Here is a 14750-nt window from a genome sequence, read left to right as displayed (position 1 = left end):
ATATAAAAAATCCGGAAAAAGGAAATTATTCCTATCGTGGGCGTGGTCGTGGCCGTGGTCACAATCGTGGTTTTGGTCGTGGTCGTGGTTATCGATTTAACCGCAACCATGAAAGGAGTAACAACCCAAGAGGAAGGGGATCCAACACATGGAATCGATCTGATCGGGTAAAAGGAAAAGAAACCCAAGAAAACCCTACTCATAAAAATGAGAACGTCTGTTACAGATGTGGATCGAAGGGACACTGGTCTCAAGTATGTCGAACTCCTCGGCATCTATGCCAATTGTACCAAGAATCTATTAAAGGCAAGGCAAAGGAAGTAAATCTCAATGAACACCTTGTGGGTACAACATCGACATACCTCGAATCCTCTGACTTTATGGGAGATTTCGACGAGGCCACTCATCAAAATAATTGAAGTGCTTGTACTGATCAAGCTTAATAATGCCTAGTGATGCCATAAAATATTATGTATTTCACTTTCAGAATAATGTTGTATTTCAAAATATCTAATGTATAATTATTGTGTACTTGTTATTGATGCATAATATGTTTACTTATGAAAGTTTATTTTCTTTATTGATATTAACTGTGTGTTACAGAAATGGATAAGAAAGCAAATGGAACAACAACTAAGCAAATTGGTAGAGAAGTTTGCATACCAGATAGTGGCACAACGCACACTATACTGAAGGATAAGAGATATTTCTCTACTTTAAAGTCAGTAAAAATGACTATAAACACAATATCAGGTCCTACAGACCTGATCGAAGGAATTGGCAAGGCGAACTTTATGTTGCCTAATGGAACAAAGTTTTCCATAGATAATGCCTTATATTCTCCAAATTCTAAGAGAAATTTGTTGAGTTTCAAAGATATATACCGTCAAGGGTATAACACTCAGTCTGCAACTGAGAATGGAAAGAAGTATTTGTATATAACTTCTGAAAAATCAGGCAAAGGCCTTGTACTGGAAAAATTTCCAGAACTTCCTTCTGGATTGCATCACACTTATATTGATGCTATAGAATCACATCTTGTGATAAAAAGAAATCCAGAAGATGTTACATTATGGCATGATCGCCTTGGTCATCCAGGCACTACAATGATGCGAAAAATCATTGAAAGCTCACATGGTCATTCAATAAAAACCCAAGATATATACCAAAGTAATAAAATGACATGTGATGCGTGTGCTCTTGGGAAATTAATCATAAGACCATCACCAACCAAAGTTGACAAAGAATCACCAAAGTTTTTGGAAAGAATCCAAGGTGATATTTGTGGACCAATACATCCACCGTGTGGACCATTCTACTACTTTATGGTATTAATCGATGCATCGAGTAGATGGTCACATGTTTGTTTGTTATCATCTCGAAATATGGCATTTGCGAGATTTCTAACTCAGATAATCAAATTAAGAGCACAGTTCTCAGATTATCCAATTAAAAGAGTTAGATTAGATAACGCTGGTGAATTCACATCCCAAGCTTTTAATGATTATTGTATGGTATCAGGGATTGAAGTAGAGCATTCTGTTGCTCATGTTCATACACAAAATGGTTTGGCAGAATCATTAATTAAACGGCTGCAACTAATTGCAAGGCCATTGATCATGAGATCAAAACTCCCAACCTCTGTATGGGGACATGCTATTTTGCATGCAGAAGCACTAATTCGGATAAGACCAAGTGCATACCATAGATATTCCCCATTACAGTTAGCATTTGGAAAAGAACCAAATATCTCTCATCTAAAAATCTTTGGTTGTGCGGTTTATATTCCAATAGCACCACCACAACGTACAAAGATGGGACCGCAAAGACGGTTGGGAATATATATTGGCTATGATTCTCCATCAATAATAAGATACCTAGAACCACAAACTGGTGATGTGTTTACGGCACGATTTGCCGATTGTCATTTCAATGAGAAAGAATTCCCAACTCTAGGGGGAGACAATAAACAAGTAGGAAAAGAGATCAAATGGAGTGTACCATCGTTATTACACCTTGATCCTCCTACGAAACAGTCAGAACTAGAAGTTCGACGTATCATGCATTTACAAAATATAGCAAATCAGCTACCTGATGCATTTGCTGATACCAAAATGGTAACTAAATCACATATACCCGCTGCAAATACTCCTGCTCGTATTGAAATACCACAAAATGGTGGAACGGCAGTTGATACACGTGAATCAGGAACACGTTTAAAGCGCGGTAGACCTATTGGTTCAAAGGATAAACTTCCTAGAAAACGTAAGGAATGTGAAAAGCATGATACTCCCAAAATAACAGAAAATATTTTGGACGAAGAAAATTGTGAATCTAATGACAATATAAAGCATCTTGAATCTGAAGGAAATCATGAGATTTCTATCAATTACATCCATAATGGAAAGATATGGAAACGAAATGAGATGGATGATATTGATGACGTTTTCTCATACCTTTTAGCAAAGGAAATAAATGAAGAAAACGAAGATCCAGAACCAAAGTCTGTATATGAATGTCAAAAGAGACATGACTGGATAAAATGGAAAGATGCAATTCAAGTCGAATTAGATTCGCTTAACAAACGAAATGTATTCGGACCTATTGTGCTCACACCCAAAGATGTAAAACCAGTTGGGTACAAATGGGTGTTTGTCCGAAAAAGAAATGAGAAAAACGAGATTACAAGATACAAAGCTCGTCTCGTAGCCCAAGGTTTCTCTCAAAGGCCAGGAATTGATTATGAGGAAACTTATTCTCCTGTCATGGACGCAATCACATTTAGATTCCTGATGAGCCTAGCGGCCAATGAAAATTTAGAAATGCGTCTCATGGATGTCGTTACGGCATATTTATATGGATCATTAGATACTGATATCTATATGAGAATCCCAGATGGATTTAAAATGCCAGAAACGTTAAGTTCCAAACCTAAAGAGTTATGTGCAATAAAATTGCAAAGATCATTATATGGGTTAAAACAATCTGGACGAATGTGGTATAATCGTCTCAGCGAACACTTAACAAAAGAAGGATACACGAATGATCCTATATGCCCTTGTGTTTTCATAAAGAAAACAACATCCGGATTTGTGATAATCGCGGTGTACGTTGATGATCTTAATATTATTGGAACTCAAAACGAAATCCAAAAGGCATCAAACTATCTGAAAGGAGAATTTGAGATGAAAGATCTCGGCCAGACAAAATATTGTCTAGGATTACAAATTGAGCATTCTCGAAAGGGTATATTTGTACACCAGTCTACATATACCAAACGAGTATTGAAACGCTTTAACATGGATAAAGCAACTCCTCTTAGCACCCCGATGGTCGTTAGATCACTTAATGTTGAAAATGATCCGTTTCGACCATCTGAGGAAAATGAAGAAATACTTGGTCCTGAAACTCCATACTTAAGTGCAATTGGAGCTCTTATGTATCTTGCAAATTGTACTCGACCTGACATATCTTTTGCCGTTAATCTTTTAGCGAGATTCAGTTCGTCTCCTACGCGAAGACATTGGAATGGAATTAAACATGTCTTTCGTTACCTTCAAGGAACAACTGATTTAGGCTTGTTTTATCCTAAAAGTTCAAAAGGTCAAATGATTGGTTTTGCAGATGCAGGTTATTTGTCAGATCCACACAAAGCTCGATCCCAGACAGGATATGTTTTTACAATTGGAGGCACCGCCATATCTTGGCGTTCTCAGAAGCAGACACTTGTTGCTACTTCTTCAAATCACGCTGAGATCATTGCACTCCATGAAGCAAGTAGAGAATGTGTATGGCTAAGATCAATAAGCCGACACATCTGTTCAAGCAGTGGGATTAACGAAAATACGGAGCCAACTATTCTATATGAAGATAACGCGGCATGTGTTGCTCAAACGAAGGAAGGATATATCAAAAGCGATAGAACCAAACATATACCTCCGAAGTTCTTCTCATACACTCAAGAGCTCGAGAAGAATAAAGAGATTGAAGTAAGATATGTTCGATCATGCGACAATGCAGCCGACCTCTTCACAAAATCACTCCCTACCTCGGTATTCAGAAAACACATCCATAACATTGGAATGCGCCATCAGAAGGATATATGACTGCTTATTCGAGGGGGAGCTTACGGGGTTGTACTCTTTTTACCTTACTATGGTTTTTCCCATTGGGTTTTCCTGGAAAGGTTTTTAACGAGGCAACAAAGACGTTAAGCGAGAGTGGATAGTGACACCGGTCCCCAAGGGGGAGTGTTATGAAAGACAGCTAAGAAAGCCAACAGCCAGCCGAAAACGTTGAAAAATATAAAAGATGTGGGGCCCACTGCACTATTTGCACAGTAAATTCTACTTCTATATAAACGATCGATTCGATCGTTTATAAATTATCATTCACTCTTCTCTTCTCTCTATAATAAACACTTTCTATCAGTGTTATAAAATCTACGGGTATAAATTTTGCCCTTATTTAAATTCCCGCGATACAATAAAATTCCAGTTCCTTTTATAACGCATATAGGTATATGGTCCCATCATTTATTTTTATAAAAGATTATTTTATGCAGAATCGTTGTTATCAACTTACCACTTCCATAAAGTTTGTTTTTTTTTTTTTTTCATAAAAGTTTGTTTTAAAGGTTAGTGACGTTAAGAAAAAGGTTCTTTATTTAGTGTGGTCCAGTAAATCATTATAGAAGAAATCAGAGAACGTTACAAATATAACCGAACAATAAAACATAGTCCTAGTGAAACTAAAATCAACTCAATAATAACACAGGGCATATGACACATCAGATTTTAAAATGTCTGAGGAACTGACATATCATTAACTGAAAAAAGTTGAATGATCAATAAAAACATTTGGTTTCTCCACGTCACTTCCTTCATGCTTAACCTTTTCTTCTTGGTTGATTTCACCTTGACGAACTGGAGATATAACTAGAGATTTGAGAGAGAAATATCAGTTTGTCGTTGAGGAACGGTGCCGAAGATGAAGCATCTTCTTCACAAATTCCACATCAGAAGAAATAGTGACGTCAACAGAGGATTCGGAGACCGAGACTAAACCCAGATTACGAAAGCAAAGCTTATCTCTTTCATTTGGAGTTTCCAGAACTTGCTGTCGCTGGCGGATAGGTGAAGAAAATGGCCGAGATAGAGTGCATCGGAGTAGTGGGTGCTTGTCCACCAACGGCCTTGACGTTTGGCTCATGGACGCTGATGGGAATGCACTCTCTCGAGCCACCACAGCTATCTCCTCTTCCGTCAATCGTTTCGTCTCCAAAGGCCTAATGACCAAGGCAAGATTCAGTCGATAATCCTTAAAAGAATCTACTTTCCTTCTGGGAATCTAGATTTACAATTAGACATGATGCTTTTTCTGCATCTAAGATTGTTGTCCGAGACAAAGTAGATTAGCCTATATTGTGTTCTCTTTATTTTTAAAATTAAGTGCTTTATTCATTTAGATCACTCATATAGCTTCTTAGACTACTTCATGATCTTGTGGAGAATCTGCAGTTGTCTTATGATAGTGTTTAGACAAAAGTGTATTTTATAGTGAAAATGGTCGGTTTTTGTGATAATCCATTAACACCACAGTGATTTGTACATTGCAGGAAGTAGGTGATGATGCTATGCGACGTTTATGGTTAACATCCAACCTGCAAGATTTTTATTATGCTGATATAATCCGGGAACGCATTGTGTTTTATGGTTCATTCTCAACGTCAAGTTATTTTACTTTGTTTACTTTATCGTTGGTCGTTGCTGAAAAAGTCTACCTAGAAAAGTTATTTGCAGCGTCCTTTGTTTAATGAGTTATAATGAAGATTCAGCCTTGAACAAGAAAGTGTTTCCTAATATCTGAGCAAGTGTTACAAGACTTGTCTGAAATGTTTTTCTTCTTTCACTGTGATGCTTACGTGTATCACAAGTTTCTTATAGTCAAGTAAAGATATATTCAGACATGGTTAACTTTTTCTAATCTGATGATTTCCTATGAAGATGACCCTGAAGTTCCTAACACTATCAACAATTGAGATAAATCGGGACTTGGAACAGAAGGCAGTTAGCCCTCATGAACTTTTGGGATATCCAAAATTTTGGTTTTGATCATTAGAGCAGAGAGGATTTGGCAGCTAACATAAGGGAGATGAAGAATAGAGCTGTTCCCTGTGCTTTTAGAGGAGACAACATGGTAAGTCTCAATAACTTCTGAGTGATTACTCTGTTGAAGATGTATAAGCTTTCAGGGACAGATATGGTTCCACAAACCATCACGCGGTCGCAGGAAAAGGGAAAGCTCATGTAACTATCTCCGACTAACTATTTATAACTGATTTTTCTAAATACCATGAGTAAAGAGAAACATCATTTGGATCGTTGGCGATAATGCAGGTAGTTGCTCCATATGGTCGAATAACCAAGGAAACATGGGGTTTCACGTGGCAACCAATGGTGGCTACCTTGATCTAATGAGACTTTTAGCTCGGCCTCTCCATCTTTGCTCTCTGTCAGTAACAATTCATGTGACACCCTCCTTCATGAAAAAAATCTCATGTGTTTTAGACCAGTGTTTGAGAGGCTTGAAAAGACACTGAGATCATGAACTTTTCTATCACATCCGCTGTCTCGAAGTCCTCCGGAGATGTTGTGAATTATAGTAAAAATGAACACACGGGTTTTCAATTGGCAATCTCGGGAATGTTAATTTGGAGTTTTTTTATATGCTCATGCCTGTGAAATTGACCGATATTAACATCAAAATGCTTTTGGCATTACTCTGTTTGATATCATCAAGCACAAGCCACATTTTCCAACGTTAAATCTTTTGTTCGATGGTTGGTCTCACCCAGAGGGATGTTCAGTTGTCGTGTTCAGACCACCACACATGTGGTCGCGTTTCACTTGAAGTACATAATAAAATGTTTGCAGCCTAAAAGCTTGACTTGGGATATTTGTTTAGATTAGTCAGCTAAACGTATTGAACAAGACTCATCATTTGTATATGAAGCTTTTAGAATTTTTGTAGCATTTTAATTCTGAATTTTGGTTTGCCATGTCAAAATCTCCACAGTCAAAACAATATGAAAATTCTCTACACAAACTGACAATAAATTATGCAATTAAATCAAGAGAGAAGAAACCATTATCTTCCAAAAGCAGTTTTGTGATATAGAGAAGAAAAGAATAAGTGTAATTTTTATCAACCTTTGCCTTTTAAACTGTTATAAAATATTTATATATAAATTAATTATAACAAATAAAGAAAAACTTAAAAATATTAGATTGATTTTATATAACAAATATAAAACAACTTTACATCAGTTATAAATTATTTCAAGTTTGACTATTCTATCTAAAATAGTTGTGTATGTAGCAAGAATAAATGAAACTGCTTAAAGAAGCTAACAGGAAGCAAGCCACCGCACAACCAAATCAGAGCTGTTACCACAACAAGAACTTGGGTCCAAGAAGGCCACTTACACCAGATGTTGGAAACCGTCGGTGGATTAATCCAAAGAAGACTACCGCCATATTTGGCACGATCTACATATCTATAGACCAGACACCAGATCTAAAGACCCGAGTTATATCTCCGACTCCTATGGCAAGATGGACTCCGATAACACACCGAAACTCCAGAGATCTTTGATAGAGACAGAAACATAAAACATTACGAGACGGAGAGAACATAGAAATTGGAAGAAGACGTAGACATAAGCGAGAGACCCTGAGAACCTCTCCTTCCCATCCAAAGAGACTGTGGCGGTGACATTTGCTTAGGTGGTGGGGACGAGAGACAAGACAGAAATTGCTCTCACAACACGTTAAACGGCTGTAAGAAAATCTACAGTTCAAACTTCAAACATACAAAAAACCTAAACAACAGGCCCATGTAACAAAAAAGCCTATTTCAAAATGTAAGACCAATTTTGTAAAAAAAAAAAAATCGTCACCATCAAATTCAAGAGAGAAGCCCAAAAACAGGCTACACTTTTTTACTTTTTTTTTTGTCAAACATATACTATAATGATTATTTGTTAAATCAGTCTATTTTAAATTATTGGTTATGAATTTGTTTTTTATATATACCGATAAAAGTACTATTCCTTACCAATATCTTTGAACAACAAGAATTTCTTACAAATCTTTGAACAAAAAAGAAATAGAGGGCAACTGCGTACTTTTCCGGGAAAGATGTAGCAAAAATCAGTATGAAAACTTCAATTACTCTTTTCGTTGAAATTATATAAGTTGTTGTTATATATCTTACTATATAAAAGACATATTTACTCACTTCTCAGACTGACATAACAGTGAAAGGAAAAAGTGTCACATATCATGTTCTGGTAGAACTTTAATTTCTTTCGTTTGGTTTAACGGGATCTCACAAATGGATAAAGTATGGATTCTTTTGATATCATGATTTATGCTGAAACCCAACAAAATTTTGGCCCACAAAATTACTTTCACCTTCGCTACGAGAAGCTGCAATACATTCTACGTTTTATCCTCTCCTGCAAATTCTGATTATGTTTGCCATCAATGAAGGCTCGGAGAGGGCGTAGAGCCAAGTCTTTGTGAGTAAGCTATATGTTATGTCGTTTCGTTAGTTATTCTTCACCCTGGAGCCATTACAAGTAGCATTGATTCACCGTCTGTTGTGAACAAACGCGAATCAGCTCGAAGAAAGCAAAAGAGAGCAAAAACATATTAAGGCAAATATCCGTTTAGGATTTTTTTTATTATTATGTGAATGAATAACTTTACAACCCTTAGATCTGTATCTATAGCAGCTCCAAAATCCGATTTCTTTATCCTTTTAGAAATACATAATTATCTAGAAAAAATAAATCTTTCTAATCCTATAAGATTTACCGTACCTCAAAATCCAACCCAACGAATGCTGGACTTTTACCGGAGCACGGAGATTTAAGACACATCCAGATGCAACACCGTCATTAATTCCATGTCTCCATTCCTTTCACGTTTTCACATTCATTGTATCCTCCTTTTTTCGAGACAGTGAATCTGCAATTATAAATGGCTTAGATTGCATCCATGAATTCAAAATTTCATTGCTCACAATCATAATATCACAAAAACTTTTTCACACGATTGAATCCGATGTTGAAAGACTTGAACTGAGATCAACTGAGGAAACATCGGCGTCTCTGCAAGTCATGCTATGGAAGGTATCATCTAACTAAAAGGTAATTACATTATCTGATATATTGTTACGTTGAGTATGCACATAAATTATACTATGTTAATTGCCAAGTACCATTTATTTATAAAGAAATTCTAGTCATGAGTTTCTTAGATTACCTGATATTTTTATTTTCAAACACAATAGTAATGTATTTAAGACTAAAAAAAATGTATAATTTCAAATAGTAATGATCACTATCAAATTTTTATGTAGTCTATCTAACTTAAATATATATGCAGTTAGAATGGATCAAACTTCGCACTACTTATTACTTATAACTTTGGTAAACTCATCGAGTAATTTTTAAAACTAATTCTAACTATTACTACAGATAAACTAAATAATTAAAAAGTTTACAGTTTACAGTTTTAAAATAAATTGTCAAATAAATCGATAAATTGTTTTAAAAAAACCTGAAAATTAATTTTAATTTTAGTTAAGAATAAGTTAAACATTTTAAATAAATTTATATTATTTGTTCATTTATTTACCCGCCCGTAGGCGCGGGCCTACCCTAGTACATTAATAAAACAAATCCTATAGACCAATGCTACAAGTGGGATGACTCGAACAATAAAAGCCGTTTAGTCTTAGAAGAGACTTCAAACGAGACTCCGATTAGGAGAGCTCTGAGTAACCGAATAAACTGATTTGATTGTATCCACAATTTGTCCAATAACCAGTTTGCATAGATTCATCCATGTTCTGATCTACATCGGTATGCAATATACTCGCTGGAAAATTTACTTCTTGACCGATAACCGGAAAATCAAAGTCTTGAAAGTACTCAGATGCAAAATTTTGAATTTGAGGATAGTCCTACAAGAACATAATCAAACCAGTATTAGATAAACAATACCTTGTTCCGGTTTAGTTATTGGTCAAACTAGAATTGTATAATACATACTTTTGAAGAATCAAGAATGAAATCAGGTGAAATCCAAATGTTGGAAGAGTCTATTTCAGTAGAAACCGGATTGACAAATGAGTGAAACGGCATCGTTCCATCCCGACTAGGTGAAGTCACTCGACTAGAATATCCAGAAATTTCTCCTGATCCAAGTGTTTGTTCACTTAGGTTTCTTCGGATTTTCGAATTAGTCTTGATCTCATTCTTCTTAGCCACACGGCATAACACATAAGCTCCCTGTAATTTATCACACTTAGAAACAAATAAAGCATTATAGAATTTGATGAATATGTAAAGTTCTTACCTTGTAAGTTTGTGAACCTTGTGATGAACTCTCATCATCGCGTAGTCGATATTCATGCATGAGCCAAGTGGTTCTATCGCCTAACGGGGCACGACCTTTGTAGAAAACTAGGGTTTTTCTATAGCCGACTGTAGAAGATGAACGACTAGTAATTTTCCGGTCTTTTCCGGTTGCTTTCCAATAACCGGCCTTTGTTCCTCGGTTTGTACGAAAACCATTAGGATATTTTTTGTCCCTTGAACAGAAGAAGAACCATTCCATGCCCCGGTTCGGAAGAAAAGACTTGTCTAAAAGTTACAAAATATCATTTTTTTGTTTAAAAATTCGAAAAGTAATAAAAAGGTTGAGAATAATGTTGAATTGAAGGCAATTAATACCTGGTAACTCCCAATGATCAAATTTATAAAGATCAATAACGGGAATGACTTCAAGCTCGATCTCAAGACCTTCAACTTTTCTTTTTAGGTAATAGTCGATGAGTTCTTCATCCGTAGGATGAAACCGGAAGCCTGGGGGTAAACATGAACTTCCCATTTGCAATATCTCTGACATTAAGTGACTTCATACACAAGAAACTGCGAAATCTTGACCCACAAGAAGAGTATTTAGAATTCAGATTATGTTTTAAGACACGATGGCGAAGTTACAACGGTTGGTATTTGGAAAATCCAGAAATAAAAACTTTTCTCGACGCACGTTTTGTTGTTAAGAAAAGATTGCAAATCAAGTCAATTGCATTCTATGTGTGACAAGAACATTGTCTGAACAAAAAAAAAGAGAAGAGACTGTTTTATGACGGAAACAATTAACCAAAAATCCTCCAAAGACTTCAAATTAAGATAGGAATTTCGACTTTCGAAAGAAAGAAATGATGCTGTGAAAACTTCAAAAGTGATTTGTGAATGATTAAGAGAGTGATTGAGATATTAGAAGGTTGGTAGAGTGTTGAATGGTCATGAAGTGCTGAATATTTATAGAACAAAGTTGGTAGCACTCTGAATAATAAATAAATTTTTAGAGAAAATGACTAGAATGTATAACAAAAGTTGGTTTATTACTAGAGTGTTAAACATTTTTTAAAATGACTAGAATGTTTGGACACCCATAGTAAATGATTCTAAAGGCCTTTGGTTAGTTTTTTTAATTGAAATTACTTTTAAACATATAATCCACATCAGTAATTAAAATTACACATCACCACCACAATAGAAACCAAACCGTCTCTTCTCCAACATAACTAAATCGAAGTTTAAAAAAAAAAACTAACTAAGAACATCATTTTGTCGTCTCGAAGAAGAACCGTCGAAGAAGGAACCACGAGGATACTCCCACTCTCCGTCATCGACATTGTCTGTGTTAACTTCCTCTTCGTCGAAATAGCTCTCTGTCGTTGTACTTTGTTTTCTCTGTTATCATCGTGCCCGAAATCAAAATTCTGAACTCGTTTGTACGAAATCGTCTTCGCCGCCGTCTTTGCTGCATTCTTATCTCTGAGTTCGTCTTTTCCGGTAGGATATCGCGACGTTATATATTGTATTTTGTTGAGTTTGTGGGTTAGTTATGTATTATATTTCATCTGATTTATATTTTGTTGCGACTGAGATAGGGTTGTGTTGCGGCTGTGATTTTGTTTTGTTGGATGTTTCGTTGCGTCTGAGTTAGGGTTTTGCTGCGGCTGAGTTATGGTTATGTTATGGCTGAGTTATATTTGTGTCGTGAATAACCTAATGTTATGTTATGAATGTGTTACTCTTATGATGCGGCTGAGTTACTGTTTTGTTGTGGCTGATTTTATTGTTGGGTTATATGATCAGATGGATGCTGCTGATGAAGTTAAATCATGGGATTACCCACCAAGACTTTACCCTGAAGGGTCTTCAAACCTAGATGGTAAAGTTATTAATCACAATTTCCATTCAGAGCATTTCCCCCACGTTAGAGAAACAATAGGACTTGATGTGTGGGAAGAGCTGGTGAACTCTCCCATTGGAGTAGTTGCTAGGCTAGCTGAACGCGAAAGCATGTGGTCTGGTAGGACCGTGCACTATCTACTGTGTAGACAGCTGCGAGTTATAAAGAAGGAGATATGGTGTCTCGTGGCTGATGAGGCTATCAGGTTTAGCTTGCTCGAGTTTGGTGAGATCACTGGGCTAAACACAGGTCCATTGCCAACAGAAAAATTTGATCCTGGTCAATACAACGAGTTTTGGGGGGAGTTGAAGGTGCCGCTTGGGATGGGACCAAAGTTAGATGAACTGAAGGCAGCATTAGCATTCTGTCCGCTTTGGAGTTTTGAAAAGCGCAAGTGGTTGGGGCTGCTACTTCTTCAAGCCATGGGAATCTATTGTTTGCATCACAATTCAAGGATACCCTTTCAAAGTGCAATAAGGGTATTCGACGAAGAAGCCATGAGGTCGTATCCATGGGGTCGGACTGCATACGAAGTTCTAGTTGACTCTATTAAAACGTTGGCTCCAGATGGAGGTTCATACACAATAAGCGGCATGAAGGACGCGTTATTGATTTGGGCTTATGAATCCGTCACATGCTTCGGTGAGAGTTTTGGGAGAGTGATCAATAACGAAGACGTTCCGCTTTTGCGATGGGGTGGAAAGCGTACACGTGCAAGCTTTGATAAATTGCTGTCTGCCGAAATAGAAAAGCATGGCGTGGTAAGGTTTAACGCTGACTTAATTTATTTGATGGCTGAGTTCAGAGTTACTTAATGGCTGAGTTATGTGTTAAATTACGGCTGAGTTATTTTAGTTGATGACTGAGTTATGTGTTAAATCACGGCTGAATTATTTTAGTTGATGGTTGAGTTTTGTGTTAGTTTGGAGGCTGAGTTTTGTTATAACCTGGTGTTGCAGGTGCGTGTGAGGAGAATGGTTTTGAAGGACTCAATTGAAGAGATGTTTCCTATTTGGTCGGGTGAAGATGACGACCCACAACTCGTTAGGTTGATAACAGACATACATTCAGGTAGATTTGTGAAAGGTTTGTGGGAAGTGCAGCGGAATACAAAGGGGAAGGGGAATGAGAAGAAGAGAATGAAGGGTGGAGTTTCGTCAGAAGCTGAGCCACCCACTAAGAAGCAGAAGAAAGTTAAGACACAGAATGAGGCTGAAGCTGATGCAGCAGAAGAAAGTCTAGCGCTTGGTGTTACGTTTGATGGGATAAACGATCAAAATATTCAAGGTTTATAGATGAAGATGGCAGCAGATATCCTCGCTGAAGGAGGAAATGTTGTGACAGACCAAATGATGGCTAAATGAACATGTGTTGTTATGAAGTACTTGACTTATGTTGTTGTTGTTTTATGATGAACTTATGTTGTTATTTTGTACTTGACTTATGTTGTTATTAAGTATTTGACTCAGTCTTATTGTTTTTATATCCCTGTTGTGTCGTATATACGTAACTCAGCCTTACCCCAAATATACCCTATAATCGTAACATGTTTATATAACTCAGCCGTATCGATTAGTATTAGTCAGCCGTTACGATATTATAACTCAGCCATACCTCAAACATACCCTATAATAAGAAAAATAAATGTTTATACTTTAAAATGTTAAATTGAAACTCCAATTATATATCTGAAGTGAATATATAATCAACTGAATGTGTCTTCTTTATTGAATCTACGAGTTTAGAATCAATCATGATCTTTAGGTATATGTTCGTCTTACAATTACTCATAAACTTAACTGATACATATAAGGTGTGAGCATAATTCAAAACTCATAAACTATTATTGTATTATTTATCATGAATTTGTGTTTTTATAACTATTCTTGCACCATAAATCCAAATCCCAAACTTAAAAACCCAAAAAAGCAAACCTAAACCCTAAAAAAGCAACCCTAAACCCTAAACCCCATTTACTCAGTCAGCCGTAAATTTGGTCTGTAACTCAGCCGTAAAGTGTAACTTCATCCTGACGTTTGGCGGAAAAAAGATAACTGCTTCTTGGGAAATTTTAACTCGAGACGTTTGATGTTATGTACCTCTCTATATATTGTCTCCTCTCTTACACCTTTCTCTCTCTAAAAAAAACCTAAACAAAAACTCTCTATCCCCATCAAAAGTTATGACGATTGTTTCTGGTTATTCGACGATGATAGAGAACAGTGTCAATGCGATACTAAGCTCTGCAAATTGTGAAAACCTCCCTCTTCTATACCCTGGTCCGGGTGAATTACTTTACACAACCAGTACTATCTGGTTCAAATTTTTAAGTGATCTCTCTCTCGTCATCCCGTCGATTCGTGCAGAAGGCTGGGTTCATGATTGGTCGACATACCGCGCAATTCTCGA

General features: G+C 36.5%; 1 protein-coding gene, 1 long non-coding RNA gene and 1 pseudogene across 2 annotated transcripts; 2 read left to right on the top strand and 1 right to left on the bottom strand.

Annotated features, from left to right (window-relative positions):
* The first annotated feature begins 5621 nt into the window (after positions 1-5621).
* LOC125581837 lies at positions 5622-7675 on the top strand. Its single transcript, XR_007319584.1, has 2 exons — positions 5622-6308; positions 6399-7675. It is a non-coding gene; the product is annotated as an uncharacterized LOC125581837 (long non-coding RNA).
* A 2722-nt stretch (positions 7676-10397) lies between these two features.
* Positions 10398-10982, bottom strand: LOC106378440 (annotated as a pseudogene).
* A 1262-nt stretch (positions 10983-12244) lies between these two features.
* Positions 12245-13636, top strand: LOC106378441. Its single transcript, XM_013818567.2, has 2 exons — positions 12245-13102; positions 13301-13636. The coding sequence occupies exons 1-2, from the start codon at positions 12245-12247 to the stop codon at positions 13634-13636; spliced, it is 1194 nt and encodes a 397-aa protein (XP_013674021.2).
* The last annotated feature ends 1114 nt before the right edge of the window (positions 13637-14750 follow it).

The sequence above is a fragment of the Brassica napus genome, chromosome C2 (assembly GCF_020379485.1).
Source record: "Brassica napus cultivar Da-Ae chromosome C2, Da-Ae, whole genome shotgun sequence".
NCBI lineage: Eukaryota > Viridiplantae > Streptophyta > Magnoliopsida > Brassicales > Brassicaceae > Brassica > Brassica napus.
Note: the sequence above shows the minus strand (reverse complement) of the source record. Positions and strands in the feature narration are given on the sequence as shown.